This window comes from Artemia franciscana, chromosome 14 (genome assembly GCF_032884065.1).
Source record: "Artemia franciscana chromosome 14, ASM3288406v1, whole genome shotgun sequence".
NCBI classification, from domain to species: Eukaryota; Metazoa; Arthropoda; class Branchiopoda; order Anostraca; family Artemiidae; genus Artemia; species Artemia franciscana.
The window spans coordinates 19687496-19715169 of NC_088876.1; the positions used below are offsets into that span (position 1 = coordinate 19687496).

At 35.3% G+C, this 27674-nt stretch overlaps 3 protein-coding genes across 15 annotated transcripts in view; 2 read left to right on the plus strand and 1 right to left on the minus strand.

Annotated features, from left to right (window-relative positions):
* Positions 1–15373, plus strand: part of LOC136035428 (protein shifted-like) — an 89172-nt gene extending 73799 nt beyond the window's left edge. For 4 of the 8 annotated variants that reach the window (XM_065717234.1, XM_065717229.1, XM_065717233.1 and 1 more), the window contains 3 exons: positions 7091–7186; positions 8243–8491; positions 13120–15373. In XM_065717234.1, coding sequence (XP_065573306.1) covers positions 7091–7186; positions 8243–8491; positions 13120–13253 — 479 coding nt within the window. In that variant the 3' untranslated portion in view covers positions 13254–15373. The remainder of the gene's footprint in view (positions 1–7090; positions 7187–8242; positions 8492–13119) is intronic. The other 4 variants (XM_065717231.1, XM_065717235.1, XM_065717232.1 and 1 more) reach the window with 1 other exon arrangement.
* On the minus strand, positions 1084–27137 carry LOC136035429 (5-demethoxyubiquinone hydroxylase, mitochondrial-like). 2 transcript variants are annotated; one of them, XM_065717238.1, is made up of 4 exons: positions 27002–27137; positions 4221–4386; positions 2422–2571; positions 1084–1434 (listed from the first exon to the last, which is right to left on the minus strand). In XM_065717238.1, exons 2-4 carry the CDS (start codon positions 4381–4383, stop codon positions 1154–1156), a joined length of 594 nt encoding a protein of 197 aa, XP_065573310.1. In that variant the 5' UTR covers positions 4384–4386; positions 27002–27137; the 3' UTR covers positions 1084–1153. The 2 variants fall into 2 exon arrangements, with proteins under 2 accessions (XP_065573310.1, XP_065573309.1); XM_065717237.1 differs by lacking the exon at positions 27002–27137 and adding an exon at positions 20171–20335.
* The window catches only part of LOC136035427 (DNA-binding protein P3A2-like), a 78215-nt gene continuing 70387 nt past the window's right edge, over positions 19847–27674 (plus strand). For 2 of the 5 annotated variants that reach the window (XM_065717227.1, XM_065717228.1), the window contains exon 1: positions 20241–20399. The gene's annotated coding sequence lies outside the window, so the exon portion shown is untranslated. Of the gene's footprint in view, positions 19972–20240; positions 20400–20454; positions 20476–23555; positions 23575–27674 lie in introns of those variants that run through there. The other 3 variants (XM_065717224.1, XM_065717225.1, XM_065717226.1) reach the window with 3 other exon arrangements.

Consider the following 27674-nt stretch of genomic DNA (forward strand, 5'->3'; position numbering starts at 1 on the left):
ATAAATCCTTTGTTTTTGGGAACAAAATCGTATGTGGTGATTTTAATAACAGTCCCCGAATAATTGAAAATTATTTTATGCGATTCAAGCACTGGGACTAAACCGTTAGATTACTTGGACTAATTTTATTAAGATCAATAAAGTCTTTTAGATAAAAAAAGTATTTCTTTTACGTCTTGTTTTTAAGATAGATCCATCTCAACAAAAAGATTCATAAATTTTTAGGCAAAAAGCGTCTTCACAGGAACCTACTGTAGAGGTTTTACGCTCCCATCCTAAAAAAATGTGGAATTTTGCATTATTTTTGCAAAGGAAAGATCAAGAATGCGTATTTGTTGTTCTTTTCCCAGGGGTGATCGTACTGAGGCAATGGTCCTAAAACATCTGGGGAGGGCTCATTCAAACTGAAATTAAAAGTTATGGTGTCTTATTAAAGTGACTGAAAAGATTGGAGGGCATCTACACCCCCTCCACGCCCATTTTTTCACCGAAGTCGCTCGATGAAAATTTTTTGGATACCCATATTGTTCAGCATAATTGAAATGTACAATATATATATATATATATATATATATATATATATATATATATATATATATATATATATATATATATATATATATATATATATATATATATATATATATATATATATATATATATATATATATATGTCTTTGGAGATAATATGATCCCCCACAGCCCCTAGTGAAAGGTCTTTAAGTTACACATTTTTTGGTTGGGGTGAATTTTCTTCTTGAGGGATTTTACATGGGGTGAATTTCCTGCTGGGGGATTTTCCACGTGGAGAATTCTCCATGGGAAGGAAGTTTCTGGGCGCGAGCTTTTCAGGGGAAACTTTACACTGGAGAAATCTACCAGAATTAACATACGAAATTCTTTTTGTTTGCCTTGCTTTCTCTTTGCCGATTCAATTTTGTGTGTGGAGGTGTGCATTCAGGTATGCACAATAGGATAAATCTACTCAGTAAAAAAGATAAAAATTCAACACAGCGTCTATTGACTGAGCACGTACACGCAGTCTGGTCTAATCCAATCTTACTGTTTAAGCCACAGCCTTACTATCAAAAGAAAACTAATTTATTGATTGAAAATGGTATATCACAAATATGAGTTACGAAGTGATAAAAAGCTAAATTTTTTCACTAAGCCATATGGCTCCCTTGCATCCGATTTTTATGGCAGTCGACATGGCTTGGTACATTGGTGCTTGTTCCGCTCCGTGCGACAAACCAGTGTCGTGGTGGTCTTGTTCATCGTCACGGAATTTTTTTATAGCTTCTAAGATTTCCTTACTTCCTTCGGGGTCAATTCTGGATAGCTCACGTATTTGACTATTGTAATGTTCAACGATGGAAGATTCGACTGCGACAGTGCAAGCCATGGCGGCCTCTTTGCCAAGAAGAGCACTGCCTGAAAAACACATCTCTGATATTTTATAGATAAACTTTAAGATTTCCTTTTTTTGGCACTTGTGTATTAAAGCGATCCCACTCAAGAATTTTGATCTGATCTGTCTGCGTAAAACCGTTTTGTCTGTCTGCATTCGAAGACAATTAGCTTTGGCACAGTGAGAGATAACATAACTATATAGTTATATTTTAATTAAATATTTAATATATAGAGTTGCTATTTTGGTTAGGTTAGGTATTTAATATAATACGTTCTGGGCGACCTACTTTCCATTATAGTTTGGGGTAGTTTCCATATTTTTGTTACTAAAGTTTTATATTTTAAACATATTTAGGTATATTTCAATAGGATTAACCCAACTCCACTTCTTGAGTGGGGTCGCTATAATAGATAAGTCCCTTAAGTACCTTTTTTTAGAAGACATTTTTGTTCAATTCCAGATACTGAACTCCTGCCAAAATAACTCGAATACCTAACTTATTTTTATATTAAATCACTAGAATTCTGCAAATACCAATTATCTTAATTTTCTTCCCAGTAAACATTTAAAATAAACATTCAAATTCAGCTACTTGCCTTTTGTAGCTTAAAAAAAAGAAAAAAAATCTACACCATTTTGTTATATTTTCTATATCTTTATTATTTACTTTTTTCATAGCCTGATGCGTATTTGCTTATTTGAGATGATCCAATAGAAATAAAAAAGATAAAAAAACTCTAGGTTTTTATGCACATTAACATATACATATTTATTAAGATTACCATATATTTTTATATTGCGTTACCAGATGTGGTAAAAAAAAAAACTCAATACCGGAGCAGAACAGAACTCTTCTTCTTTAGTTTCTAATATTTGAAAATTGCATACAAGCCCAAAGTAAAATATGGCTAATGCCATACGATCTGTTGGCTCCTCTTACGACTGAATATTCATTTTAAGTATTAATATTCTCCCCAAAGTAGTTCCAGTTCGGAAAAAAGAATTACCAGCTCCAAGCACCCATCCTGCAACATTCCAGATTGGCAATAAGGCAGTGGGCCGGGCCCTATACTTTGGAATGAGTTCTTCAAATTTTTCTTTGTGCTCTTTCTCCTGATCCCACATGTGTTGGATTGTTTTCGCAGCGGGTGTATTTCCTAGAAAGTTAAAATATTCTCTTTATTGGAAGAGACCGCGCAAGTATATGAACTCGCAGTTTCAAAGAATCTTCTAAGAAGTGTTCTAAATAATCAAATAGAAAATCATATAAACTGGCGAAATAAGTGGAAAAATTAAAATCAGTTATTTAGACCAAGAGCGTTTTTAGGATTTTTGTTCGGGAAGGAAGGTTGTTAGCAAGCAAAACCTTTAAAAAAACTTAAAAACAAAATCTGTTTATATGCATTTTGTTACGTTTTGCGAGTCAGACAAAATTTCGGTGGGAGGGGGCCAAGTGCAATACCCTTCTGGACCCTCTAGATCAAGGGGGTTCCCTATATGTCCCCTATATTTTTTGTCCCTTCCCCGTTAGATTTAGAAAAATAACTTTTTTGGGGATTTTCATTGAAACCTTTTTTGTTATTCTTATTTAAACAAATTGAAAAAAAAACGACAAATTTGTCTCCCCCTAGATTTGATCAGAACACATTATCCCCCTACTATATTTTTTTTTGAATTGACGCCACTAGTTTTAGCCATGGTACTTGTGTAATATTCAGAACACACTTAAAATATGATGCAAATATAATACTTTATTAGGAAATTTGTAACCTAACCTAACCTTTCAAACATGGCCTATTATTACACTTCCAAAAATGTTCCTTCTCGTAATAATATAAAGTCTTGTTGTGTCCATTGACGCACTGTTTTGTTGTGGGCAACAACCCCTTATCCTGAAAAAATATAACTGCCTCTTTTTCAGTCTTTAGTAAATTGCAAATCTTCATTTCAAAATCTATGTCCAGACACTATCGTCTATCACTATGTGTAGCAAACTAAATTGAGTTTTGACTCTCTGGCTATGAAACCGGATTTTCTCATAAAATTTACCTGCATCGTAGTTTGTTTCACGGAAGAACCTAACTTCACTTATTGAGTGTGTTCTGAATAATACTTAAGTACTTTAGCCATATCCTGTGGTAGCGTCCAGTGGCATTAATTCACGGAACCTAGGAGGGGGGCATGTGTTTTTTAAAATCTAGGGAGGCAATTTTCTTGTTTTTTTAAATTTTTTTTTTATATGAAAATACCAAAAAGACATTTTTTTTCAAAAAAACAATACTGAAAAAAAGCCATTTTTCAAAACACGGGGCGAGGGGACACGAAATCTTAGAGAGGCAAAGGCCCCGCCCCCCAGCTGACGCCACTGATAGCATGGTGGATAGATTTCTGCTTGGCAATAAAGGGCGCAGGGTTTGATCCCAGTTTACGTAAAGAGGTAAAGATTTAGGCGAAGAAGGTGAAGAGGGCGTTTTTCGGATAGATAACATTAGTTTCTCAGAATATATCTAAAAATGAAATGCCAAGAAAAATACGTATGACAGGTACTTTTGCCCTTCGGTTAACCCACGAAACAAAATATATCTCCTAACTTTTTTCTCTCAAAAAGTCGAATATTTACATTCTAAGATTGTATTTTTATAAAAAACATGTTGTCTGCGATCTAAAGAAACTACTTCCGTCCATAGTTTGACCGCCGAAAAACACTATTAATAGAACATGCAACGATTTCTATTTTTCATTCCACAATATTCTTAGATGAAAGAGTTAATTAAGTATTTTGAACTGAAAAAGTTGTTTTAATTACCTAAAACTGCTAATTGTCCAGCATATATTCTGTCTGCTCCCAATTCTCCTGCATGATCGACTCTCAAGACGCGATCGCGAATTTCTTTGATTCTTGCAGCTTTTGCCCCACTATGTACTTGACGAAGGTGATTTCGCAAGATAGCAACTGACGGATGAAGCATTTTCTGTAAGAATATAACTGTTGATAAATGTGTGGCATGTACCTTCGCCTACTGTTTGTAACTGTTGATAAATGTTTGACATGTGGCATAAAATGTGTATTTTTTTTCCCAAAATTCTTTAAAGGCTGAACGAAAACTTATAAATTTTAAGTACCAAGGACAGTGAAAATAAAAGCCGATTGACTAAATGGTTAAGCACAAAGTTATGCAGCTATATAAGTCTTCGAAAATTAGAAAACAAAACAGAAATCCAATTTTCAGTGATAAAGAACTTCACATGCAGTTATGCAGTTTTTGGCAGTAGCGGGCTGAAAATTTAAAATAAGAAACTAGAGTGAAAAACAAACAAAACAAGAGCTAAGAGCTCATATGGCACTTGTGACGAGGCCAGAAGAGCCAAGAATTCATATGGTATGAGCTCTAGCAAAATTCTTAGAATCAATAGGTTGATTTAAAAGGAAAATCAGAGGCTTAATGCCAGTCGGGATTTAAAATAAGAGCTCTGAGTCACGAGGTCCTTCTAAATATCAAAATTCATTAAGATCCGATCACCCACTCGTAAGTTATAAATACCTCATTTTTTCTATTTTTTCCTCTCCCTTCAGCCCCCGAGATGGGTCGAATCGGAGAAAACGACTTTATCAAGTCAATTTGTGCAGCTCCCTGACACGCCTACCAATTTTCATCGTCCTAGCACGTCCAGAAGCACCAAACTCGCCAAAGTACTGAACCCCACCCCCTTGACTCCCCTAAAGAGAGCGGATCCAGTACGGTTACGTCAATCACATATTTACGGCATTTGCTTATTCTACCCACCAAGTTTCATCCCGATTTCTCCACTCTAAGCGTTTGCCAAGATTTCCGGTTTCCCCCTCCAACTCCCCCCAGTGTCAACAGGTCTGGTTGGGATTTGAAATAAGAGCTCTGAGACATGATTTCCTTCTAAATATCCAATTTCATTAAGATCCGGTCACCCATTCTTAAGTGAAAAATACCTCAATTTTTCTAGTTTTTTTCTAAATTAACACCTACCAGCTCCTCCAAAGAGAACGGATCCGTTCCAATTATGTCAATAACTTATCTATAATTTGTGTCTATTCTTCCCATCAAGTTTCATCCCGACCACTCCACTCTAAGTGTTTTCCAAGATTTCTGTTTCCCCCCTCCAACCCCCTATGTCCCCGGATCTAATTCGAATTGAAAATGGAGCATCTGAGAAATAAAATCCTTCTATATATTAAGTTTAATTAAGATCCAATCAACCATTCGTAAGATAAAGATACCTCAATTTTCACGTTTTCCAAGAATTCCGATTTTCCCCTCCAACTCCCCCAATATCACTGGATCTGGTCGGGATTTAAAATAAGAGCTCTAAAGCACAAGATCCTTCTAAATATCATATTTCATTAAGATCTAATCACCCGTTCCTAAATTATAGAATACCTCATTTTTTCTATTTTTTGCGAATTTCTCCCCCCCCCCTCCAACTCCACCAAAGAGAGGGGATCCGGTCCGATTATGTCAGTCACGTATCTTGGACTTGTTTTTATTCTTCCCACCAAGTTTCATCCTGATCTCTCCGCTTTAAGTGTTTTCAAGATTTCCGGTCCCCCACCCCCAATGACGCTGGATCCGGTTGGGATTTAAAATAAGAGATCCAAGTTACGAAGTCCTTCTAAATATAGAATTTCATTAAGATCGATCACTCCTTCGTAAGTTAAAAATACCTCATTTTTTCTAATTTTTCAGAGTTAACCCTACCCCCAACTCCCCCAAATAGAGCGGATCCGTTCCGGTTATGTCAACCACGTATCTAGGACTTCTGTTTATCTTTCCCACCAAGTTTCATCTTGATCCCTCCACTCTAAGAGTGTTCCAGGATTTTAGGTTCCCCCCAACTCCACCCAATGTCACCAGATCCGGTCAGGATTTAAAATAAGAGCTCTGAGACACGATATTCTTCTAAATATCAAATTTCACTAAGATCTGATCACCTGTTCATAAGTTAAAAATACCTCATTTTTTTTCGATTTAACCGTCCCCCACCCAGATGGTCGAATTGGGGAAACGACAATTTCTAATTTAATCTGGTCTGGTTCCTGATACGCCCACCAAATTTCATCGTCCTAGCTTACCTGGAAGTGCCTAAACTAGCAAAACCGGGACAGACAGACAGACCGACCGGCAGAATTTACGATCGCTATATGTCACTTGGTAGGTACCAAGTGCCATAAAAAGCGAAAAAAAAAACACTTGGCACTAAACAGCCTAGGAATGTATAGCTTTGCTTTGAAAGTGTATTTGCCTTTGGGAATCAACAGAGTCTTAATTTTTGAATTTTTTTGAACGAAAAGTATCGTTAAATTTAACTAATTAATTTCGCTTATCGATGTTCATCGTTCAACGTCGCAACACTGACAAAAATTTGTTACTTCCGTAATAACTCCATCATTTTGAAACAACCAAAAGAAAAATCTTAAAAAATGACTGTTTAAAATATCAGTGAAAAAATAACTGATATGAATAGATCTAAGATGTATTCAGAAGGCAAAAAATGCTTTTATTTTAACGTCATTGGTACTTTAACAGTAGGCTATCCACTCTATTGGGTAATATCTATTAGGCCTCCAGCTTTTGCGACATAATATTGATTCTATCACTAAAAAGACCCACGTGCAATGCAATTTGTATTATAATCTATTTTTAGGTCTATGTAAAGAAAAGTGCTTAAATGGTGGCAAATGCATTCAAAAGGACACATGTCACTGCTCGAAAGGTTTCTATGGCCCAAGGTGTGAGCATAGTAAGTGATTTTTTTCTCTATCTTGTGAAAAACTAAATAGAAGCAAATATACCATATTAAACGGCTTGACGTACCTGCTTAGTAGAAAGGACTTCCCTATAAATTTGTTTAAAAGTATTCCTGAAAAAAAAATAACTTGTCCCCCCCCCCAAAAAAAAAGACAAACGGTAGACTTGGGCCCCCTAAATTTAAAGATTAAAATTCCTTTTATGGTTCTGATTTCTATAATGTTCAATGTATGTATATATTCAAATATATATGTGAATTCTCTGTTTTGAAACAACCTATTTTCATACTTAGGGACCCTTGCTCCTAAGATTGCGTTAATCATATCACCTTGGAGGGATACATTTTGGTTTATATTGATATTTATCTTGAAGTTTTGAGCAAACGCCATATGGGACCAAGGGGGCGTCCCAGGGTACAAAGAGCAGTCAATTGTCCATGCACAGTTTCATCATCTAAAAATGGACTAGAATTCAGAATTCAATATTGAATACTTTTCCAATTTCTACGGTCATCCGTTCTATGCGGATGAGCCATGGAATAGAAAGAACAAGAACTGGAAATCGGAAAAAACATCGACGACAGAGGAATCTCCAACTAAGAGGAGATTCCGTTTCTAAGATATTCAAAATTCTAAAATGTATATCTTTCCAGTGCGTGGGGCTATTGGGAATGTATATAAGAAAAGAATCGATACAACCAGTAATTAAGATATAACACTTCGGAGTTCAATATCAGTTCTTATTATTGTATCCAACAGTCCTGGTACGCCTTTTCTTTTTCACCTATGACTTGCTATCCTCTCACTATTTTTGACCCCATTTCTTTTCTTCTCTCCCCACGCTCTCTGGGGCTTTGTCCCCCTATATTTGTTAAGAATACTGTATCGTGATAAATTAGTTGAATAAAGATAAAAGAAGAAATTATATAGTTTTGTTCCTATTACTCGTTCTTAATCCTGTAACAATTCTGAAAAAAAATTTACATTATTTTTTTTTAATTATATTTAAAAATTGTTTATTTCATTTAAAATTTCACAAAATCTTAAAGGTAGATGTTCGATCCCATGCCTCAATGGTGGCAAATGCAAGGGTGTTAACAAATGTCGATGCCCTGGAGGATTTCGAGGAGACCAATGCGACCTTCCTCCATTAGGATCTACTCTAGAAGGGGCTAGTTACACATGTTCTAAGCCTTGTACAAATGGACAATGTATTCCGGGAGATAGGTGTATCTGCGATGATGGGTGGTTTGGAAGATATTGCGGTAGGAAGCTGTCAGAAGGTAAATTTAGTTATCGTAAGTAAATAAGTTTTATTATTTATAGAATTATACCAACAAGTCCTTCATATATAAGCTTTGCTTATTTTAAATAATTATAAAAATGCTTAAATCGCTGAAAATCCAGATTTTGAAAGTACCTCGTGGTTAAAAAAAAGTAAATTCCGTTTTTTCTTTTATATTCATTGATAAAATTCTCACGTTTCTGATATCTATGGATCCCTAGCCATGATTGGGTAAGCTTTATTTCCAGAAAAGCATTATCTAGACAGTTAATGCTAAGAAATTTTTAAAATAATAGCTGGAAGCTATCAAGTCATTAAGTTATACAACGATTGTTCAGTACAACGCTTTCTTTGTACATACAAAAACGTAAGGGATAAAATTTTCATATTAAAGAAGCAAAAAAAGACATGCACTTTTTCTCAGTTTATTGTGTTGCTAACACCAAGAAGCATGAATAACTTCATATTCTTATGCATACGTTTTCTTATGTATCTGATGCATTCTTATGCGTTCAGCTATTTCAACAATCCTAAGGTTAAATAGGAAAGACAATCTCGAGACTGACGACACACAGCGATAAGAAAATCAATTTTTCGTTACCAAAAGAGCACTTTTTAAAATTGTAATGCATTTACGCTCTGATCATCAGAAATTTATGAAACACATGACGATGGATAGAAAAAGGGAACATTATAAATTGATGTGAATGATAGTGCTAAGCCAGAATATGGTTAATACAGCACTATTTATAAATGAAAGATTACCTCCTTGTCAGCCAACCACCTGGGGCCAAACAAAAAAGCAGGTCGTCCTCGGTTGGGGTGGGAAGATGTCGTAAGGGAAGGTTTAAGGGAAATGGAACTTCTTTTGATGGTGTAAAGAGGGATGCTCTAAATAGATTGGGATGGAAGAGGAACATTGGTTGTGTTGGCCTCAGCCTGCTTGGTGCTGCAGTAAATTGCTAGCAGCAGTAGTAGTAGAAGTATTTATACAATGTAAGATATTGCTAGTCATATTTCGACAATAAAAATTAGTGGACTATCTAATTCAAAGCTTTTCTCTTCAAAATCAGCAGATACATCAAGTGTAATTCCCGCTGTTAGAAGCATCAAGCGAGAACAGAAGCGTAGAAAATCTAAAATTTATCGCGGATACCTCAAAGCCATCTAAAAAGATATTCTGCAAAAGCTAGCTGAATGAGTAAATATAATTGATTCCAAAACCAAAGCAAATCATAGATTAATTTACTGACTTTAAATGCCTTGGAAGACTTGTAATACACAGTGGCGATTCTGTGAAAAAGCTGTGACCTTGCATAGCCTTGGCAAGCTTAGTATTTCAACCACAGTGGAGATCAGACAATTAGTCGCTTCAACTGAAACTCTGATTGTTCCAAAGTTATGTTCTGTCGGTCCTAACATGTACAATCGAATTCTTAAGTTTATTGTCTTCGAATAATACTGAACATTAGCTGGACAGAGAGAATAAATAATGCGGAAATATGCCAACACACGAATCTACCAGATATTTGAGGTGGTTAAAAAATTAAGGTGCCAATACTTAGGTTATGTAGCCCACATGTCAGCCACCAGACTGCCCAAGATATTTATCCAGTAGCAACCAGAATGTATACTTAGAAGAGGAAGACCAAAAAGCAAAATTCGTAGAACATGCGAGAGAACGAACCTCCAGACAGCCATAATACCAGAACGAGATGGCACATATGCTGGAGCTTGACTACAGGGTGACTGGAGGTTTTCGAAAAATGGCTTGTGTGGTTTTTACTTACTTTACCGTGATTTTGAGGATTCTACTGCATCTTTACTAAACTCTTGGTTGGTAGAGTCGACCAACCAATCGGTAAAATATACCACTAACTTTGGGCGTAAGATGGCCATCACAATAATAGACCAACATAAAAATTTCAAGTCGGACACTCACTTTACCGAAATGGATCAATATGATTTTTGCAAAAAAAAAAAACAGCCCTGTATACTGGTAACATATCTAATGCTGGTGTGGCAATGCTGCCTCCCTCTTCCACTCGTCCCATATTATATGCATGAAATTATGTCAGCCGTCAAAAACCAAAGCCGTCTAAGTTGCATATTTTACAGTTTTCAGTTGCTGGCTTGCAGTCAGTGTTTCCGCGTCTCGTTCATCGAGATCGCTATTTGTCTGTCAAAAAATCCGTAAAAAACGCACTTTTAATTAATAAAAAATCTTTCAAAAAGTCCCGACGCTGCTGTACGCATTAAGAAGCTATTGCATAATGCAAAAAAAGTACAGAGGTGATCACGTGTTTTTTCATATGATTGAACAATACTTTAGATTTGAAGAATGTGCACAAGGCCCCACAGTTTTCTGCAATGTGTCCTACTCTTTATATCCACTTCTTAGGCAGTTATTTTTGATATTAACTGTCTCAAGTAGAACATTTATCTCTGGCAGCAATCCCATTGCAACTTTGGGATTAAACTAATTTGTACATTCTTCCAAGCATTTCCCTTTTCCAACATCCGCTCACTTTTGGCCATCTAATTATAAGAATTGACAATCCTTGTATGACTCTGATTTCAACACGATGTAAACTTATCGACCTTTCTATTATAATGTATATACGAAGCCTTTTTTATAGTGTGTTTGAAAAAATTTCCTCTTTGCACATGCCAGCTTAAAAGTAGATTATCTAAAAAAGGGCAATAGTATGCAAAAAAGCTGAAAATTTTTTATAATATACCGACAAAAATTGCCAGGTGACTAAAATTGTCATGACAAAAATCGTCATAAGTAGCTAATCTTAGTCACTAATCAGAAAGAGATTTCGTTCAAAAAGTGAATGTCACTATACTACGAAGCCAATTTTTTTTTGAACTTGCGATAAGGGATTTATTGCTGCGAAGTACTTAAAACAGATTAACAAACTATAAATGAAAAATCGAGGTAACCGCAGCAAGAGATTAGGCTCTTCAAAAAATCCTAAGGTTTTTGAGAGGGGGCAAATACGCCACTGACGTCAGATAATAGCTAAAGTAAGTTTTATAAACAACTTTTTATAAGAGAAACGCTTTCAAATAGAAAAAAAAAATCATATTACAGGGGCATTAGTGCTGCCACGTCTTCCGAAGTAGAGTTGGCCTTAACCTCTTTGGCCTCGTTGGCCGATATGAGTTCAAATCCATAAATTTGGCAGACGTTCTGGCTCTCGAGACGGTGCCAATGGATGATTTTGATGTTTTTCAATTCACTGAATAGTTTTTAAACACAGCAATGCTGAACAGAAGAGTTGAGACCCAATGGATCAGTATTTTGAGACGCAAAAACGAATATCTTTAGCTCTATTCATTAGGTTCGGTTTCTCAAAGTTTCGAACTCCAGTATTCTTAAGCTGACATGTTTTTGGGGTTCTGATTTTCTGGGAGACCAAGCAGGACTTGGTGTCTCTAGTTTGCATCAATTTTAGTTTCAACCTATACGGAAATGACAAATCTATCGAGATGATAGGGCTTAAAGGCCCTTCTTTCTGCAAATTTTGGCTCCAAACGCTTGTCCATAATAAAAATGAAGTCTTAAGTTGAATTTTGTCTTTGTTTGGTCAATCAGTTGATCGTTGATGTGGACAATGTTGAAAATAAAATACTTTATTGGGTCTAAAAAAAAACAATCCAGTTACCTCAATTACAAGCAGGGTCGTTAAAAGCGGGCGGGGGCAACCGGAGCAAGCTGTCCAAGGCGCCGTTGGTGAGCGTGGGGCCATGGCTGAGAGGACACCACGGCTGGAGCTTTTTTATCTATGTTTGTGTCCAAAACGCAAGATTGGCAATAAAGGCATGTTTTTAAATCATTCTTTTTCATTTCAATGAATTGCCTCGTTTCATCACAATTTATTTATCAGTCCTGGTTGAATTCGCTGAGGTAAGGATGCTGGGATTGTTTAAAAAAAAGTTCAATTTTAGTTTTATTGATTTTATTCTGTTGTAAGTTTTTTCTTCTTATATATTTATGTATTGCTAAGGACGGCCCTTGGACATAGGGCCGAAATATTCATTCTAATTCACTTCCCACTGTCTTGCGAAATTTCCTATTGTTCTTCTTGTTTTTGGTGATTGTGATGGAAAGGCAGTGTGGTCTTCGTCGCTATTTATGTTTGATTCGGGGGGGGGGGGCACCGTAATTAATTTTCCCCCGGGTGCTACAAACCCTTGGAACGACTCTGATTACAAGTTCTCAAATAAGGAAAACCTCTATACATGTCAATTACCCCAAGGCAACCCCGTACCCCTTTTCAAGGAAAAAGTCCCACGTAAGGTCTAGAACTCCACAAAAAGGGACAAATCCCTAGAATGGAAAAACTTCTTGTTGTTCTGATTTAACCCAATCAAAATTCTAAAATCACACAATTGTTTCTTAGGACACAGAACCTTTAAATTACGATTTCATGCTTTCTCTTAGAGTTGTCTTTAGAAACTCTAAATTAAGTAGGCTAAAATCATGAACTTTGCAGTTAATTTGATTAATTTTGGGCAACTGACATATGAAGAGATTCTTTAAGGATTCTATATAGGTCTTATCGATTTTTAGATATAAAAAGACCCACCTTTTAATATGACATAAATTGTTTTGTTTTTTTGTTCACCTAGGAAGTCTCCGAGTACGTCGAGGAAGGAATAAATTCATTCCTACGATTTATTCACTAGAAGAAGATGAAGAACCCTTAGATACAGAGGAAGAAGAGGCAGGATTCGGGAATCGAAAGAGAAGAATTTGGGTATAGGCTATCTGAGATTTTGAATTTCAAAGAGAAAAGCAACTAAAGAGCTTATTTTTTTCTTCCACTTCTTCTTAAGGAATAAATTAATTCTCAAAGAGACAAGGATAGAGGCGAATCAAACACTTTTGACAGTGCTATTTGGCGTAGATCTCTTGCTTGCGAAATTTGAGTTTTACTTCTATACGTTAAAACATAGTGTTGCTATATCCATAATGAAATTGAATCATTATCAACTAAGTAAATTTTGAAATTAGTTTCTGGATCAACAAATACTTGGAGAACCAACCGTTATTTTCTAAAGTTAAAAATTGACTCAAATAGTAACTTGGGTAAAATCAATCAGAAAAAAGATTAACATTCCTTTCAGACCCTTAGCTTTTAAATATTTTCATGTTATATATGCTTTCCCCTAACAACGTTTTTTATGGGTTCAATCACTATCAAACTTTATAAAATAGGAAGCTGTAGAAAAGGTCAAAATAAGGCTAGTGACCCCTTTTCTGTAAAAAGGATACTTTGAAAAAATAGCTAGTTGTAAAAAAAGTTTACAATGTTAAGATAGCATAAAATATTAGGTAAATATGGAGTTTCCTTTTTGTTATTTGAGAAACTGACCATATCGAAATCATCACATACAAACCTCATGTGTAGAAAAACTCTGAATTTTTAGTTTTGTTCCTTAATACAATATTAATACTGTTTATACTTCCTATAATTTATATTATACTGCAATCCTAGTGTCCGAACCTCACCATAGTAACATCTATTGATAAAAAAAAGTCAATATTTATGAATGATATGCGCTTTTCCTAAGTTTTAATGTCACAATTGTACTAACAAAAGCGGAAAATTTGAAAGGCCTTGACTTGGTTTGAAAAACCCTATTTAAACATTCATTTGTTCACAAGTATTGCTTGCTAATATTACGTCTTCGTATCTTTTGCACTATTCATTTACAATGACAAGAAAAATAAACTATACCAACATTTCATCGTACCTAATTTCGAAGTTTAAAGCCTTAAATCTGCAATCTGATTTGTCAATCACAAAAGTTACGCTTAAAAGTTGTGCTTAGCTCAAATCTCTAAATTATATATGGAATACACTATTAGCGCCGTAGCCGTGCATAGTTTTGATTGTATGGACAAATGTGACTATAGTGTGGCTCAGGCATTACTGAGAAGGGTCAGATGTTTACCTCCACCCAAACCAATTCCCCTCTCTGATACCCCTTTTTTCTATCTTAAAATTTTCTATTTTAAGGCGAAAAATGTGCCAATTCATGATTTTCCTGAATTTTTTTACCTGAATCTCGAAATTCATACTCTCCAAAACCTATTTCTATGTATATAACTAAACTCATGCGTGTAATGCAATATTCATGCATACCGTATTACATAAACCAGTGGCTTCCCCAAACTTTTATACTTCTGACCAAGGCCGTATCGAGGGGGTAGGGGGTTTGAGCCCACCCTCCGAAATGTTTGTCCAACTCGTGAAAACATAATAAAAATGAACATAGACACATTTTTAAATATGTTTTTTAAAGTTTTTGTGACCCCCCCCCCCAAAAAAAAAAAAATCCTGGATACGGCCCTGCTTGTGACTTCTTTTGATTAATCTTATAATTTTGATTATAGATGAATACGTGTTCAATGTCTCAAGCCCTCATAGATTTTAAAACATTCCTTAAATAACAATACAAAATTACTTCAATCTGCATGAAAAAACTGCTTGAGGAGGGGGCGAAAGTGCCCACTTTGGTAACTGTGGATGTAAAGCACTACTTTTCCGGTAGTGTATTTAATGTGGCTTTCATGTACACTCTATTTTCTTTTCCAGTAACTTCGTTTAAGTATGGTATCGATCAAGACTTTATTTTTTTTAACTATAATAGTATCAACAGATTCGTCTCTTTATCCGGTTCGTTTGCGAATTATCTTGGAAAGGATTTGTTTTTGTCTGAGTTTCATATTTTAAATCAACATCATTGTAGTGTGTCAATTTCTGGTATTCATTTCTTAGTAAGTTTCTTGTAGTATCCGAAGTACTTCAAAAATGGACAGTGATTTTGGTCTGTGATGCTTTATTATATAAGACAAAATAAAAGGGTTTTCTTGCTAGTTTTTACTTTTTATTTATCAATAATCTCGCAGACTTTTTAAGCGATAGCAAACTGGTGGAAATTTTGTGCCTTCGATTCGTGCAGATACGATCTCAAGCAAAAACTTCCGTCTTGTGCCATGTATTACTATTAATCTGTAGCCTAGCGCAATTTAAGAGCGACCGGAGGGTGGTCATAAGTTTTGAAGTTTAAGCCACACAGAAGCCAAATTGTCTGGCTTCGTTTTTTATTTTATTTTTTCAATTCATAGTTCTGTGTTCGAGCTGAAACTACGATTAAATATGAAGAAAGTTTCTAGGCTAAAAAAAAAACAAAACACAATTAACCCTGGAAAATTTCCCCCATGCATAAAATTGAGCAGCCAAAGAGAAATAATGACAAAAAGAGTGAAGAAAAGAAGAGAATTTGGAGTATTTATTTCTCCAAATTCCAGAATTTGGAGTATTTATATTAGAATTTGGAGTAGTAAACAGTATATATATTTTCTTATTTATGGTATAGAGTATCTTACAGTATTTATTTATAGCAAAGGCAATTCTCATTGCCTTTGCTGTGCAGGACAAAGTCCATCAAAACGATCCATATAAATGAGGATAGAACACAACCCTGCTTAACTCCTGATTTAATACGAAACCAGCAACTAGCCTCATTTCCTACCTTAACCGAAGCAACGTGCTGTGCAGGACAAAATCCACCAAAATGATCCATACAAATCAGGATAGAACACAACCTTGCTTAACTCCTCATTTAATACGAAACCAGCAACTAGCCTCATTTCCTACCTTAACCGCAGCAACGTGCTGTGCAGGACAAAATCCACCAAAATGATCCATACAAATCAGAATAGAACACAACCCTGCTTAACTCCTGATTTAAGCACGTTGCTTAACCGCAGCCCGTAAGATTACGGTTGCCAGTAATCTTGATCATATTTAACATATAACAATACAACACTTACATAAAATATTCTTCGTTTTGTACTGATTGAAAATACATAAAATAGACTAAATTTGACCGTTCATACCCTCCTTAAATATAAAATTTGTAGTCTCTTTACCCCGATAATCCCCAACATTCCCTCAGAGTTTAAACTCAATCATCCCAAGCCATTCCCGAGACATTATAGATTGCTACTCTATGGTAAAAAGAATCCCATGGGTAGTAAAGCGCATAAGCTTGTAGATCAATTGGCAATGCTTTTTCTCAGCCCCTCTTCTCCCCCCCCCTAAACACAAAATTTGAAGTTCCCTTGCCCTCTACAAAAGCTAAAGTTTGATTATCCTGGCCGTTCCCAAGATATCGCCGATATACTACTTTAAAAATCCGGATATACACAGTGTCTTTCCATTTACCTCTAACCCTCCCCCTGTCAGGATTTGAGGTTCAATTGTCACTCCCTGAAAGAGCAAACTCGACCCCTCAGGTCATTCTCGGGATACTGGAGATAATGTGTTTTGAATATTGGGTGCACACATCTTTTGATCTACTCAGGTACGCGTGCCGTTTAAGGAGTATAACTTAGGAAACTACAAAATTTCGGCCTAATGAGCAATCCCTAAGTTCACCCAATAATGAGCAATCACCAGACAAAGAAATGGACCAAAGACAGACCCCTGCATCACACCAAAAGACAATAGATACAGGGAAGGAAATAGATCATCAGACATCACTTTAGTAGACCTCCCGCAGAAATTATTTTCAAACCACATCAAAGACATACCTTTAACGCTTAAACATTCTAATCTCTCCAAAATAATAATCAAATTTATCGTGTCAAATATTTTCCTAAAATAAACAAAAATACTGTTAAGCGGATCTCATTCTTTTTAAAACAATTATTTACGAAACTAACAAGACGAATGGTAGCATCACTAGTTGAATGACCATTCCGAAACCCGAATTGGGTGTCACTGAATAGCTATGCTCCAACGATCCCAAAGAGTTCCAAGTTTATCAGACAACCAAGACAAAACATGCCCAATTTTTCTACTTAAGCATATATGTGAACAATAGGTCATTTAAACAATCTAAGGATATTTCCTTTGCGACTGCGGGGTCGTATCAACCCTGGAGACGTACTTATTGGACCTTTAGGCTATTCTGAACAAAATTGTCATCTTAAAGTTTTGATCCAATACCAAAGGGGTTAAAAGAGGCCCGGGGAAAAAGGGCACGAGAGGAGGACTGGTTACCTCCATTTACTTTCGGAATTCTTTTTTAAGTGCTAAGCTTACTATAGTCCGTGGCCTCTGATTAGGCATTGTTTTTTGGAGGGTTCCACGCTCTTTTTTACAATTTAAAAAAATGTCTCTCCTCACAATTTCAAATTAGTACTTAGTTTAATCTGAATAAAGATATACTAATTTAATTACAGTGTGTCACGAAAAATATTTGTCACTGGACAATATCTTGAAAAACCTGTTTCAGAAAATTCGGCTAGCATTGGGCGTCGTTCGCTCTTTACTTTGTCGTGGCAGCAGCTGCAATCATGATACAATATTCTATCAGTTTCATGACACCACATATCCAAATACGATACAAATCGGAATTTGTAGAGAAAGTGATACCATTCAGAATTAATGAAAAAAAAAAACACGATGGAATAAGCGAGTAATTTGTGCTATAATTTCAGAATGGAAATGAAGGAAATATTGTTTTGCATGAAGTTAGAGATGAGACAAGGAAATCAAAAAAATAAAATTTAGGATAGTGACAGTATGGTGAGCGAGTTTTTGAAACTTTGTGATTAGAAGTTTGAGATAAGATGCTGAATATGTTGAATATAATTCTTGATAAAGAGGAAGTCATTGGTGATTTACAGAAAAGTTTAATTAAACCATTTCACAGGAAAAGTGAGTGAAGCAATTACAGAGGCATTGGCTTTATTTCTGGAGAAATCAAATTACCTAGCACAGTAATACTTATTAAGACTAAGAGTTGTTGTAGATAAAGTTTTGATATAAGAATAAAATAGTCTTAGTAAGGGCAGGGGATGGGTTGACCAAAATTTCACTCTTCAATGAACAATTGGGAATTATCTGAATCATTAGGTCCCTTCAGTCCTCAGTTTTATTGATCATGTGTTTGATTCAGCTGATATAAAGCTTGAGTGAAAGTCCTACCCTAAAATGGTGTGAAAGGTTCAAGGTTCAATTGGGTTTAATTAAAAAAAAAAGAAATTACTAAACTTAAAATACACTGCTCTGTGACAAAACTCACGGTGATATCCATTAGTACATCAAAGTGGCCAGTGTTAGTAACATGAACAATTTTGCTGTGGTTAACATAGAAAGCAAGGTTAGTAGTTGGTTTGGTGAAGAATCGGCAGTAAAACTAGGCTCTGTATCCTATCCCTGTTCTTATACCATTTTTGTGAACTCACTTTTAAGGAATACAACAAATGATACGGGAGAACATGTTATCAAATGTGCGGATAGAAGCCTATTAGCTTTTGATTATGCAGAAGACGTGAGTGTCCTAGATAAAAAAAAGCTAGCGAAAGGAATGAATTTTTACAGGTTCTGAGCGTCCAGTCTGCAAGAATAGGTTTGAAAGTAAATAGTAAGAATACTAAGTTCCTTAGACAAAGAGTAAATGGGGATGAAAAGGTGATGTCAAAAATAATAAAATCGGTCAAACGAGATAGCATCCTCTACCTGAGTAGAATTATTAACAGAAATGGTGGATGCAATGATGAAGTACAAAGTAGAATAGCCAAAGCGCAAGGCAGTAGTTAAATTTCTTTTGGAAGAATAGGAAGACGAGACTTGAAACTAAGATTAGAACATTGGGATTGTCTTCTAGAGGAATTCGCTAAAGAATTAAGCTAGTATCTAGCAGTCTAAGGGTATTCTAAAAACTAAATATATTATATAAGGTAGTCACAACTGAGGATTATCAAAGGCTATATGAGATCTGTTTAATTTATTTCGGAGACCAGCATTAATATATTTAAGTTAAAAATTAATGCTGCTACTCCAGGACCTATTCACGAAAATATAGGACAGGGAGACTTACAAAATGATACAAAAGAAAGTTCTTTTTCCAGAACCTGGAGAGGGGCCTTTTCGTTATGTGTCAATGTATTCAAAGAAAAATACCAGAAAGAATGTATTTTTCAGAATCTAAGGAAGGAATTCCCCTCCCCGTTTGTGTCCCTGCAATGTTCTAGTTGAAGGGATGTATTATAAACCACTATTAACTGAGTTTTGTCGGTTTGAATGAAGGCTGTGTAGTCAAGGCAGCATGGCCAAGTCAATAAAATCTAGACAAGGATTCTTTCTGCAGAATTCTCAGTAGGGTGGTTATCTTAGATTCTTTTGTTTGTTTTTCCGTTCATAGATTTGATAAAATACACTAGGTTCACTTGACATACACCTAGAAGTGTAACAATGACTTGTAGCAATAACAAGGTGTTATTATACAAGATGCCAATAATCTGGCATCTATTTTGAAAACGATTCCAATTTATAGATGGCGTACTTAAAGGATCAAAAATAATTTTATCAATTAAAAATTATTAGTTTTTGACACTATTACTAATACCCAAGGGATTTTAAGTGTTTGAGCAAATTAGGATACTGAAGTAAAAATAAGGTAAAAATCAATGTTTGTATTTCAATTTAACCACCTCTATAGGACATAATACCAAATCCCAGCCCCACCTAGCATGTAGGCTACTAGCTTTAACAATACCCTATACCAATATACTCCTTCAAAATTACTCTTCTCTATCTCCATTAACTAAAAGTTAAATAACTCACAAAAAACAGCCAAATTTGTAAAATTAACTCACAAACAAAAAATTACGTGATCAATCGCTTCTGCGTCTTGGGTGGCTGACGTCACTTGGCTCAATACATAGGCGGAGACAGAAAGTGGGCTAAAAATCAATAGGATGCTGAAAAGCCTCTTTGGATGGAAAACGATTGGAACTGTTTTAGACTGGAATTGTGCTGTGGTGAATTAAGTAGTGCGCAGGATTTGGCGCCTGTCACATCTTTTAGCCTATGCGCAAAGTTTAGGTGAGAGTTTTTAATGTGTGTGTGTGTGTACTATTATAATTGACTAGTAGCTTATCGTGCGTTTTTTAGTAATGAAGTAATTTTTAAGGATTTACTTTTAGGCTATTGTTTTTATTTAGGTGCAGGTCAATGTTTTAAGCTAAAGCTGAATTTGGTGGATGTTGTTATAACAGTATTCTATTAAATAGATGTGTATGTTTAATAATGGAGTGGGTATATTTTTGCCGTTAAGTTTTGTAAATAGTATCCACTAAGGCCTGTTTTTTAATAAATGCCTAAAATAATCGCCAGGTGAATTGCTTGATTGTAGAGTTCATCCAAAAGAAATAATCAAATTATATATATATATATATATATATATATATATATATATATATATATATATATATATATATATATATATATATATATATATATATATATATATATATATATATATATATATATATATATATATATATATATATAGTCCGTTTGGACTATATATAATTGGTCCATTCGTCATTAGAAACCAACTGTTAATGAGAAATAAGCACAGAAATTAATCGCAAACCAACACAATTACCAAACTATGGCTATATCTAGCCTCACTAGAAGGGGAGGGATTGCAACTAAATAACGACGCCAGTGATTATCATATTTGGAAAGAGCTTCCAATGGAAAATTATGGTAAAATTCTAGTTAATTGACTTCTTGCTATCTCAGAAAGGGTTTAGGTTAGGAAAATGAAACTTTCAGGGATGAATCTACGGACTAAAGTATGTCCCGGGAAGGTATTTTGAAGCAACTACCTCCACTCTTTTCTCTCTAGAGGGCCCTGATGACCTTTAAAATATGTGTTACAAAAGTGAAACCTTGCAAAATAGAATTTCATTTTCCTAACCTAAACCCTTTCTGAGATAGCAAGAAGTCAATTAACTAGAATTTTAAATCTAGAATTTGTGAAATTCTAGTTAATTAACTTCTTGCTATATCGGAAAGGGTTTAGGTTAGGAAAACAAAACTTTCAGGGATGGGTCTACAGGCTAAAGTATGTCCCGGTAAGGTATTTTAAAGTACCCACTTCCACTCCTTCTCCCTCTAGAGGGCCCTGAAATTCGCTTACATGACAGGTCTATACCTATTGAAATTTTGACAAAACAACATTTTACCTTAATTTTCAGTTACTAGTTGCTTTTTCTCTGGCTTTAGTTCTGAAAATGCAATTCCTGTTATTTGAGTGGAATTTTGAGCCATATCAATGTTTTTTTTTTTCAAAATTTAGGAAATGTGTTTGTATATCTTTAAAACCGTATAAAATGGAATTGAGCAACGTTATGAAACTGAAAACAATTTTGTTGTACTTTAATCAAGCAGAAGATCTATTTTGCAAGGTTTCACTTTTATAACACATATTTTTAAAGGTCATCAGGGCCCTCTAGAGGGAAAAGAGTGGAGGTAGTTGCTTCAAAATACCTTCCCGGGACATACTTTAGTCCGTAGATTCATCCCTGAAAGTTTCATTTTCCTAACCTAAACCCTTTCTGAGATAGTAAGAAGTCAATTAACTAGAATTTTACCCCTATTTTAAGCTCTTTACGAATATAATAATCGCCTCTATCGCAAATTCAAATCTGTCGGCTTTCATATTTTCGATATTTTATCGAAAACGCAGTCAATAATATGAACAACAAAGAATTTACCAAGAATCTTATATTTTAATTGTAGAATAAGAAGTGCACGGCTATAGACTAAGTAATATTTCGGGTTGCGAGGGTCTGATACTAGCCACTAACTTGCTCAGCCTATTCTAACTTATGGATGCCCACACTATGGCATGAAGATGCTAAGTGTTCTGCTCCCCTGATGTTACTGTTTTAGAAATAAATTTATCAAAAGTTACTTGCTCTGTCTGTTTACAGTTTGGTATTTTACTGCTGTTAACAACTCTCTACAACACTAAACCGGGGGGGCATGGTTACGCACGCTCCTCCTCTATCCCAATCTGTCCAAAGCTTCACTCCTTACAATCTTCCAGGAAGTTCTAATTTCTTTTAAATTCTTTATTATGACCTTTTCCCGCTCTATTCGGGGATGACCTGGCTTTGGTTCAGTCCAGACGTGACGGCCAAAAAGCACTATCTTTTGGAGGTGGATAGAGGACTAACGTTGGGAGGGCACTGATGAAACTTTGGCTCCCTCATGGGTATTTTTGTCAATACTTATGCATTATAGCGACCCCACTCACAAAGTGAAGTTAGGTTAATCGTAATGAAATATATCAAGATATGGTGAAAATACAAGACTTCATTTACAAAATTATGGAAACTAAAGAAGAAAATTATGGAAAGTAGTCCGACCAGAACGCATTATATTAAACACCTAACCAAATTTACCCTAACCACTTCTATAGATTAAATATTAAATTAAATTATACTAGCATCGTAGTTTTTCTCATTGGGATAAAGCTAATTCTAACCGATTGCAGTCAGAAAAACCGGTTCTACTCATATCAGGAACTCGAGTTTGGTCGATACAATACATAAATACCTTTTTGTCCCTTCACCCCAGTAATTAGTTCAATATTTGGCCTTGTGGGGGTATTGTCCCTAAAACCACATCCTAAATCCGGTCCCTGAGATTGAATCATTGGTAATGTGTTATCCGCAGAAAGGCATGGCCAACATGATGTTTCTTTTATTGTAGCTTTAAAAAGCGGGATTAAAAGCAAATTTTTCGCACATGTTATTACGTGATGTATGGTAGTCAACCCAACACTTAAAAAGTCCCTTTGGAAACTATTTAACAAATCAAGTTTAGTCTTTCGAAGCGTTCACGTAAAATAGTTACCAGTAATTCGCAAATACTTGAATTATCGCGAAACTTAAAAGCAACGTCTCCAAATTAAAAAAAAAAGAGTATTAAAAACTTCAAAACAGGTATACAAATGTAAAAAAAGCAATTATTTCTTGAATGAAGATATTTGTAGTTTAACTTTTATGCTTTGATATTTTTAATTTCACGCTCAAAATCCATTTACAATTTTCCCCAACAACGTTTCGATTTGTCAGAGGAATTCTCTAAAGTTGTAAATAACAGTTTTCTCTTGGCTCCATGATAAACATTTGTTAATAAAATTGTTAGTAACACATTTAAGCTAGAATGGTGAAAATCTATCTCTTATCTGTGTCCAAAGGTAAATAAGCCAATATACTTGTGTACAATTGCATGATTAATCACTAGCTTTCATCATTATCTTTTGCAGATTATCTTGTTTTTTTTTTTAAATATTAGATTTAATGGAATACAGTATGGCGAGGTTGAGCTACATCCGTATCATTTCGATGTTTCTTCTATTTTAATATCCTAAAATCCTTTCAATGCTTCAAAACCATTAGACTGTTTTTATTATTTATGAGCATGTTTTCTAGAATAATGGTCTTTTAGAACCACTTACTCAAAAATCCTGAGAATCACTCGAACTTGTTCCAAAATTTAATGTGTGCCTATAGTTGGTTTTCAAAAAAAAAACAAAAAAAACAACAACAACAAAACAGCAAATCCTTTGCAAGGCCGTAAAAAATCCAGGATTTTTGTTCAGAGAGGTGTTTTTAAGCATCAAAAATTTGTTTTTACGCCTTTTTGCTACTTTTTTACGATTCGGACAAAAATTCTGGAGAGGAGGGAGGTTAAACCTCGTAGCCCTTCCCCCTGGATACAACCTTGATCTTAATTAAGACGAACAAACTTTTTGATAACTGCCTTTATTCCAAACTAGCTAGTTGTTGTTGTCTAGCTTTGTGTGTTGAGGATTTTCTTCTGGAATTCGATCACTTTCCCCTCCTCCATCACCAAAAATTAGAACACCAGTTCTTCTAAATTAGATTTACTCTATAAGTGATCAATTAAAAGGGCTGTACAAGTTTTAGATTTCCAAAACACGTCTTAAAATCACAATACATTCTTAGATCCGGGAGGGTGGACCCACTTTCAGAAATCACGTGCATCAGGTGGCACGTGCCAAGCGTGGTGCAAAATGTGCTAATCGTGACGTAAACTCTGCCAGGCATGGTGGGAACTGTGACAAGCGTGATGGAACCTTTGTCAAGCATAGCGAAATTATGCGGTACATATAGCGTCCTGAGATGTAGGCTACACCAACTAACGCATGTGCTTATGTGCTTACTTCTCTTGACAAATTTTAAGTCTGGACTTGCAAGAGTCGTGACTATCTAGGGCTTTATACGCTTTCTGGGTACCTTCTGTGCCAGAAATATGTATTCCCGCTTTGAGCCCTATTTGGATACCCCTAACAGCCAAGATTGCAAATAGGACAGTAGTCAATGGTGTAAATTAAAAAAAAAAACCTTGAAGGTGCAAACTCATTTTCTAACAAACAATCCTAAAGTGGACTGAACTAGATCAAATCCAATAGAGGGCAGAGTTAAGCTAAATTAAGCGCTAAACAATTTTTGTGTCTTACAGACTAAGTACATAACATAAAAAACAAAATAATCATAATCAAGAATATATTCATAAAGAATGTTTTTGCTTGAAAAAGTTGGAGAACTCCAACAAAATCTAAAGCAAATTTAGGTTTATAGGGGGCAATTGCCCGTTTGCCCCGTAGTTATTTACGCTCCGACTGTAGTTTGTATCATTTTCTTAGAAAATGCTAATCAGGCTTATGGTAAAAAAGCCCCCCCCCCAAGAAAAAATAAATTGAATGGAATAAATGTATTTTAAGATCCTCGTTGTCCTTTAGGGCGGAATAAATTTTAATTTGAATTACATCTTATTCAGATTTTCTTTATCTGCGAAGTCTGCGTGCTCGATTACGGAACGTGATGGCTAATTATTCGGCTAATGATTCAGATGTAATCTTCTTAAAACTGTGGTTTTCGTGGTTAATGTTGTGGCAAAAATTTTGTCATGGCTTTCATATTACAGTTCTAGAATAGAATATAAAGTAAACCCAAAATCGCACAGGTGTCCATAACTTTAAATAATTGAGTAATTGTGAAATTCATAAGAAAACTTGGCTTATTTTGGAACCAAACGCTTTCTTCCATCACAAAAAATTTATGGACCTCAGAACTACATCTACAGTTCTTATAGAATTGGCATATATTTTGTATTCCTGGATCCCCGTATATCTTCCTCTCATTGGTCGCATTTGATACACCTACCTCTTTGGGAACGGATACAAGTTAAAAAAAAAAGAGGTACAGGCCCCCAAATCAGTGTACAACTACGAAGGCTATATGTTTTTCAGTACCTTATTGAAGCCTTTTTTTTACCCTATTCACACTTGGGTCCTGAATATATACTTCTGTTGATCACCCTGGATAGACCACCTCCACCTCTTTTGGTACTGATTTTGCATTTCCTTACAGAACACGGAAACTGTTCTTATTATTGTGTATGTAATTGGAGATGTACTGTGATGGTGCCTCAGAAACGACAGGTGGATAGACTCTAGTCTTTGAGAATTTATTTGTCTTGGAGGAACTAATGGGACAAAACAACAATCTAAAATTTGTGTTTATAGACGAATTTGATATTTTATCCAGGGGAAATTTACAGGTGAACCTCAGAAAGAAAGAAAAGTTCACTGTAAAAGTAAAAAGCCCTGAAGCATCAAGGGTGAAAACTCCTAAATAAATTGCTGAATATTGGAACATTATGCGGCAAATGAAAGTCTACCGGATTTAGACGAACAGTTTGTTTTTTTTTCAGTTTTTTTCCTCCTTTTTTCATTTTTTTTTCAGTTTTTTTTTCTTGTAAGGCTTCCAAAGTTGGCAAACATGTTATCTGTTCACAGTCACAAAAAACGGACCTTCTAAAGTATATAAAATACAAAGATCCTGATTAAATTTGGTTGATCCATTAATTTGCCTGAGATGATTATATGGACAAATAATCTGTAAAAAGAAAAACAAAGTCGAGAGGAAGTGTTAAATCATTTTTCGAGTATATTTTCTAACCCCCACTCGCCCTTTTAATTTCCACCCGTGATAATAAAGTGCAGTCTAGTAGCAGCTGAGGGTTTACATACTAAGCAGCTTTGTGGGCATAGGAACCGTAGCTACCGACCGTAAAAGGTTCAGTGATGAAAATAAAAGTTGGGGTGAGTGGTCCAGGAAAAGAAAAAAAGACGATTATTTTGTTAGTAAAAAAAAGGTTGTAGTAACAAAATGACAGCTTCGACCGCTTGTTAATATTTTAGTTTGCTGTGTGGTATATTCAGCTGAAATTTACTCAGGGAGGTCTGCGGGCCTGGCCTTTCTATAATTTGACGGTCTTGCCATTGGTTTCACAGTTTTCACCATGTAATTTCCTTTTTTGTATGTGTTTGTTGTTTTTTTTTCGCATACCCCACGAAATAAATCTCAACATCTGTGCTCGGTAAAAGGTATGCCAGTTTATATATTGTTTAAATTTGGTTTTGCAAGTGAGAGGGGAATGAGTTTTATGCCTTACAAGTAATTTGAATATCTGTGTATTTTGTACCTGGGATAATTTGAATGATCGGAGACAAGGTTTACTTTTCTCCTGAGTTTCTTTTTTATTTCAATCCAGAACTGACGCAGTATGAGTCTCATGTATAAATTAAATCTTACCAATTTCCAATTCAGTTCAAGGTTCTAACCATAATCCAACTCTAGCCAATCTTGATTTATTAAAATATCTAGCATACTAAGAAACTTAAACAGAAATAGCTATATTGACAAGAAAAATATGCTCGGTTTTAACTGAGGCGCAAGTTTCATCCACTGCGCTTAGTAATTTTTGAGTTAATCGCGCGCAACCATAATTTCAACTGCGCAATTTAAAGAAGAAAAAATACCAAGGTTCTACTTGAAGCCAGGCGCTAAGTTCCGAGGAAGACCATTGATTTCCTCTGTCATTGTCTAATCTGGGAACTGCAAACCTTCAGGGATAATTTGTTGGGCAGATGCTATTTAAAGCTATTGGAACAGGTCAAACACTTCGTGGTAACGAACTGCAGTAAGGAGCGACCCGACTCAATAGTAACCGAAACTCCGCCGAAACAACGCCTCGCTCTTTACACTAAAGTTTTCTATTATTTTAAAAAGTAGAGTTGTGAGAAAGAGTCACATTTTAGCGTAAAGAGCGACGCGTTGAGGAGGGGACAACCCCTTTCATGTATGGAATAATTTTCGTTCGTTTTAAGTTTTAATGTCGCACTCTACTTGCGGTTAAAAAACTTGTTTTTTTAATTTAAATTTCGTTATTGAACGGATAGACTTACTTTCATTTTTCTAGGAAGTT